Source organism: Aspergillus ochraceoroseus (genome assembly GCF_002846915.1).
Source record: "Aspergillus ochraceoroseus IBT 24754 chromosome Unknown P175scaffold_14, whole genome shotgun sequence".
Lineage (NCBI taxonomy): Eukaryota > Fungi > Ascomycota > Eurotiomycetes > Eurotiales > Aspergillaceae > Aspergillus > Aspergillus ochraceoroseus.
Window position 1 is genome coordinate 123,942 of NW_024468489.1, and position 7,058 is coordinate 130,999.

The following is a 7,058-nucleotide window of genomic DNA, read 5'->3' on the forward strand; positions in this document are numbered from 1 at the left end:
CGTACAGACAATCAAGGTAGTTATTAAGACTTTCCATGCCGGCAGAGGGGTTTTTGAAAACGCTAGTTTAATGCCAGTAATTTGATACTGAAAAATGTATAATACATTGGTTAAAAAGAATTAGTTATTTCTAGATATTATTTTATTTTAATACCTTACGCCTGCATAATATTAAGCAGGTATCTTTACTACCTTACTAGAGGCCTATATAGATCTAAAAAGACTATAGAATAGTATTAGTATATAGAGGAAGAGTACCTCTTGACCAAAATTTTACTATTCCTTCGGACAACCTTATTATGATTATGATGACTCGAGCGGTATGACTGAGTGCGTAGGTCTTGGGTTATTGTACCAGGCGACCAGCACAGGTAGATGCAAGACCTACTCGGTCGTTCATCCATGCTATTATGAACCTGTTGGCCTAATGACCACCATATTATCAAAATTACTACCTAGCAAGATCCATTTATGCACACGAGTATAACTCTTACTTAATAATATATAAGCTAGCTATGCATGACAGCGGAAGACTACTATAGAACCCGGAGTTTTTACTTTAGGGGTGCCAGGAAACTCCTGTTCCTGGAACCTCACAGATATGCCATGTGGCATTAAATTCCCCTTTCTGGCATCCTGCCTTGCAACTCATACTGTTAATAGAGAAACAGGACATTTTCTCTTCTTAGCGGGCTTGTCGAATTTGCTAAACATTATGCTTATGTGACTTAGCTTGGAGGACCAGGATCTGGAGAACCAGGATCTATTGCCCGACGCATGATCCCAATAATATTTATCAATACACCCTCCCTTCCACTTCTCTTGGTGAGATCAAACCAAGGCGTTGAAAACATGTTCAGCATCTGCTTGGGCGTGGCGCTTTCAAAATCAGCAATATAAGCGTCGCTCGTGTCCATTTGAAGAAAGCACATGTAATGCTGCGTACAATGAATGATTATAATGCTGGCCTAATTATTAGACTAGACTGGACCTCAGGTGACATACAGGCAAAGCTAGTGGCCAGGGAACCTTACCTTTTTTGTGAATTATCTGACAGCCTGGCCGCTAATGCTTCGCATACCATCTGGCCAAAACATCCATCCGAGATAACTGGTCGGCTGCCTTCTAGACATTGGAATTGCGGTTTTGCTTCTAAGATTGCTACATGGCTCTTTGCAAGAATGAACCCTTCATCTGAGGTTTGCTGCCGCAAACATAACCCACTGTCATCCAGTGCAACAATTTGCTGATTTCTGATGACTATTTTACGTGCTAGTTGAATTTTAGCATCCTGAAACTCGACCACGTTCGAGTCCGATGCGGAGTCTTGCGATGAAGCGAAGTATAGAATGTATCGAATGACACAAGATGCTAGTCATACGGTGTTGTCTTCAGGACCTATGCCCAAATAGTATGTATGAGAGTCAACATAGCCCAGAGACGAAGTCTGGGAACCATGGAATGAACTAGAAAGCAGTAGTATTGACTTGCATTATGCTAGAATCAGTGAATTCTGCATGGGATGTTCTTTATCTGACGTGTGGCTTGGGCAGACTTTCCTCTGTAGTTTTGTTGCATTCACATTCAGGTTTGTCAGATTCAGATTCAGGTTTTTCTTGAGCTTGTATAGAGGGTGCCTCTTGCTTGACTATTTGTTGCTTCAACATGGCCATTACTGCCCAGACCTGACCAGGTGAGATTCCATAATGTCAAACTTTACCGCTGAGCTAAAAAGGTGTCAAGACAGAGCTTTCTAGCTGATATAGTATATTGGTTCACACACCCCCCCAGGGGGGAAAGACTGGTATTTCCGTCCTGGATAGGTATACTCTCGCTAAGTTGATGGCTGAAGCCTGGTGTTCTAGCCTTGTAAGATCTTTGTTGTGCTGGTTTTTTCCCTGGATATGTAGCTCTAGTGCCTCCTAATTGCGGTCATATCTTCTAATACTGACTTATGCTTAGGTTGTAGGCTAGTTGCTGTAGGTCTGTTGTTGTAATAGGTCTGTTGCTATAGGCTATCGGTGCTGGTTATATTTTTTCTATTTTTTAAGGCGTGCACTATCTCAGAGTTAAACTTGTAATATCAAGGGTTTTTTAGAGGAAGTTATAGGTACCAAATATAGTTACCTCCTAGGCTCATAACTGTCAAACTTTACTGCTGAGCTAAAAAGGTGTCAAGACAGAGCTTTCTAGCTGATATAGTATTATATTGGTTCACATATAACCTGCCTTCTGCACCAGAAAATGCTTGCTTTGTGTTATATGAGCGGGATTGGGGCCTTGCAAAAAAGTTTTGATCTCATTGGGCGGAGACTGCAAGTCTGAGTTGGCTGCATAATTAGAGATAATCGGAAGCAAGTTGGCTTGAGCCTTCCGCCGTATTACACGACAGGCGAGTAGATGGGGCTGTCCCCAGTGACTGGCGGATACACTGTCTAGTTCAGCAAAAGGCTTGCCATTCTCAGACTTGAAGCGAGCGTTGAATGCTGACTTAGAGGCGATATTGCTAAAATATGGAGGATAAGCCATATGTCGAACTTTACCGCTGAGCTAAAAAGGTGTCAAGACAGAGCTTTCTAGCTGATACAGTATTATATTGGTTCACACCATAGTAGCAGGATTGAGATAGAGGTAACAGATGGAGATGGAGATGAAATAATGTAAATATTGCCATGCTTGGATAATCAGGACCAGTGGGGCCGTGGCACGACTGCCTAGGCGGTGAAAAACTGCCTGCTTCGGCCGCGGCTACGTAACCAAAGCAAGTGAAGGCTTCAGCAGGTCCTTTTATAGTTTCTTTATTTTATGATGAAAGGTCTGTCAAACTATGACAGTAGAAGGTTGACCGAAATGGATTCAATTAGGTCTAACTAGGAGATGGAGAGATGCTTGGAGGAAGCATGGAGATCTAGAAGGAAATGGTGGCCTAAATACACTGGATAGTTATGTATTGCTATTGTCACGGCGTAGCCGTGTACAGTCAGTGATCACCTGATGCACAGCCCCATCTCATGCACATTTTGCCCCTTACTAACTTTCTAGATAGCAATTTTTAACTTTATATATCTTATTTAATATAACTCTAATTAAAGTAGTATTAGAAATAATTAATTCCTTAGAACTAGGTACTTTAATTAATTATACTAAAATTATAAAATAATTTAATATTAAATAATTAATATTATTAAAGTACTACTATAGGATTTTATATTTAAAAAATTATTAATATAAATAATAATAAATTCTATCTAATACTATTGTGTCACAGACCCTCCCCAGGGTCTGCGCAAAATTTTAGGGTCTCCAGGGGGGAGGGTCTGGGTGTAAGCGTCTCGCTGGCGAGGCGCTTGGGTATGGGTAGTGTTGGTAAAGGAAGCAAAGCTACATAGAGTACAAGGGCAGTAGGAAGGTATTAGAAGTAATAAAATAAAGTACTTGCCTCTTAATACTTTAGGAGTTATTATATTATTATTTATATTATCTAGTTAAGTTACTAGTATAATATAAATAACTTAAATATTACTATTCTTCTAATTACTCTTAATTACTTAGTATATAGTTTAATATATAGTTATATATTATATAATTACTATAATAATTACCTCTCCTTTTCTTAGTAGTATATCTGCATGCTATATATATTATATTTAATCTAGCTTAATATTTTATTAAGAAGGAACTAGTCTTAGTTAGTATAATATAATCTACTTTTTTATTTAATACTAGAGATAATAATAATATATATAATATTATTTTTATTAATTATATTTTATTAAATAAAATATAAATAATATTATATTTTATTTTAAATAAGATAATAAATAAGAATAAGTAATTTATTAGATATACTAGTAATAAATAAAGATATTATTATAATATAAATATTATAGGAGAATATTTCTTTATATATATTTTTTCTAGCCTAATTTATATTTTAAAAAGTTTCTTCTAATAGATTAATATATTATATTAAGTAGATTATTATTATTTAAGTATTATAATAATAACTAATTATATTATAAATTTTATAATTTTTTTTAAGTATTTTTTATTAAATATTATACTAGCTATATTTTTATAAAAAAAAACTTATTTAATTATTATTATTTCTTTCTTTATAAGTATTTTTATTCTAATAATATAAGTTTATTATATTAATTATTTATAAATTTTTATAATAAACTCCCTTATATTTATATTAATTATAATATCTATAACTTTTATTATTACTAGTATATTTCTTATAATTCTTATTATTATTATTTTATTATTTAATAAGATTATATCCTTCTTATCTTCTATAATTACTTCTAGTATTATAATAATTCTTATTATCTCTTTCTTTATTTTTTCTATTATAGTAACTCTAGCTACTCCTGCTACTATTATTATACTAGCTCCTATTATTATACTAGCTCCTGTTATTCTTACTATTATTATAGCCCTAATTACTCTAATTATTCTAGTTACTTCTACTAGCCTAGCTACTATTATATAGATACTATATTATTTATATTATATTAAATCTTAATAATATATAGATAATAATTTTATAGAAGCTTATTTCTATATATATCTAAATCTAGAATAATAATATACTTAATATATTTACTTATATAAAAAGTACTTCTTTATTATCTTATTTATATAGATTAGTCTTAGGGAAATTTAGATAATATCTAGTAAGATAGTAAGTATAGTAGCCTGTATCTAATAGGCCTATATTATTAAGATTTTTATCTATTATTTTAAGACTAAGAACTAGATAGAGAGATTATTTTAATCTATTAATTATAATATATTTTACTTACTTAATATATAGTATATTAGAGGTAGTATAATAAAATTAAAGAATAATAATAAAAAGGTTTAAAATAATTATAATAATTAGAGATTTACTAATATTATAATATAAGTATTTTATTATTTTTATTTTTATATAGTAAAATTAAGTTATTTTTTTAAAATTCTTTAATACTTATAATATATTTCTATTAAATCTTAAAATTTAGTAAAAAAAAGAAAAAGAATAGTATTATTAATATATTTTTATAATTTTTTTAATTTTTTAACTTTATTAACTTATTATTTTTATATTTTATTATTTTATAATATTTTACTAGTATCTTATTTATATCTTATTTATATAATAGAATTTATTTAAAATATTTTATATATTTTTTAAATTTTTTATTAATTATTAAGTATTCTTATATATTAGCTATTTTTTTTATTTAATTAAGTATTAGTTTTTATTATATAACTTTTATTATATAATAATCTATTCTATCTTTTATTTTTTCTTATTATTAATAATAACTAACTAGGGTAATACTAGTAAATTACTATTTCTTATATTCTATTTCTTAAAGAGTAATATATAGAAGACTAGATAGATTTTTTTATATAATCTAGATAATTATAGATAGTATATTTATTAATTTATTACCTTAATTATTTTAAATAATCCTTTATATTTAATATCTAGCTTCTTACTAGATCTCTATATATAAATATTCTTTATAAATAGTAGTATTTATTAATCTATATAATATTTAGTTAGATAATATCTCTTATTATAGCTTCTTACTTATTATTTAATAATATAGTATAGGCTCTCTTCTAGCTAATAGTATTTTACTTATAGTTAGTTAAGTTATTCTTTTACTATTATAACTATACTAGAGTCCTTAATATTAGCAAGCTTAAATAATACTAGCTAGTAGCTATATTATACTTTATAAGAAAATATTTCTAATAATATATTTTTTATATTATTATATATAAATTCTATTATATCTAGCTAGTCTATCTAATTAATTTATTAGTAATTAATATAGATCTTTAAATAGGTTTTTAATATCTAGTTCTAATATTTTATTTAGTTATCTATTTATAGATAGAATATAATACTTAATTATTCTTTAATTTAAAGTTCTTAATATAACTAGATCTAATATTTACTAGTAAAGAGCAAGCTATAATTACTTACTAGACTTCTTAATATTCTTATTTTAAGTATAATCTCTTTTATAAATATATTAGCTAGTTCTTTAATATTAATATTTCTTATTATTAGGAGGTATTTAGCTCTCTTAGTATATTAATTTATAATTATTAAAATAGTATTATATATATACCCCTTTTATATTAATAGTAGTAAATCTATAATAAAGTTTAGAATTAGATTTTATTAAGAATATTCTAGTATTAGAAGCTTTATAAGCTAGCCTAATAGAAGTTATTTAAGTACTTTTATTTTCTAATAAATTAAATAACTTTTTATATATTTTTTAATATTATATTATAGGGTATTCTAGTAGAATTTTTATTTAATAAGATTTAATATTTTCTCTTAATTAAAGTAGCTTATATATAAGTTATTATAATATACTCTTAATAATTCTTAATATATTACTTAATTAAAAGAAATATAAATAGTCTTATTATATTATATTAATTTATTACTATTAATATACTATCTATTCTTATAAATTTACTTTTATTTAATATTATTTTTAAATTACTTTATTACTTCTTATTTAAGTAGTTTCCCTACTATTTAAGTATGCTTCTAGCATGCTAGATATTCTTTATTAATATTATTCTAAATTTAACTTATATAAATATTCCTATATTATATCTCTTAAAGTAAGTTTTATAAAGTAATTAATAATATCTTATAGACTTACTTATTATTAATTATTTTTTATACTAGTATTCTTTAGATTAAAAATTCTAAATTTTTTAATTATATAATTAAGATTTCTTAGGAAGTTATTATTTTACTCTTACCTTAATTATTTTATAAATTTTTTAACTTTACTTAAAGTATAGGTAAGAGTTCCTTAATTATATCTTATTAAGTAGATTTATAATTCTTTTACCTTAAAGATATATTAGCTAGGTTAAAGTTACTAGATTAATATTTAATTTAGAAATTATATATTATTAAGAGCTTAGCCTATTTAATCTAGTATTAATTTAAAATTTTAATAATATAGAAATATTTTAAATTTATATAATTTATTTATATATATATTATATATAAGTTATCT

At 27.2% G+C, this 7,058-nt stretch overlaps 2 protein-coding genes across 2 annotated transcripts; both read right to left on the minus strand.

Moving 5' to 3' along the window:
• Positions 1–546: 546 nt before the first annotated feature.
• Positions 547–1,375, minus strand: P175DRAFT_0541612 (uncharacterized protein; the record flags this gene model as incomplete). The annotated part of the gene is made up of 2 exons (XM_040900355.1): positions 547–963; positions 1,035–1,375. Coding segments are annotated over 2 exons (576 nt in total), but the record flags the coding sequence as incomplete, so codon positions are not given.
• A 682-nt stretch (positions 1,376–2,057) lies between these two features.
• P175DRAFT_0505439 (uncharacterized protein) lies at positions 2,058–2,732 on the minus strand. Its single transcript, XM_040898095.1, has one exon. It carries the CDS (start codon positions 2,527–2,529, stop codon positions 2,215–2,217), a length of 315 nt encoding a protein of 104 aa, XP_040748333.1. The 5' UTR covers positions 2,530–2,732; the 3' UTR covers positions 2,058–2,214.
• Positions 2,733–7,058: the final 4,326 nt, after the last annotated feature.

Bases quoted from the DNA above. Each gene is read 5' to 3' on its own strand.
- P175DRAFT_0505439 (XM_040898095.1), bottom strand. From the start codon at position 2,529: ATGGCTTATCCTCCATATTTTAGCAATATCGCCTCTAAGTCAGCATTC.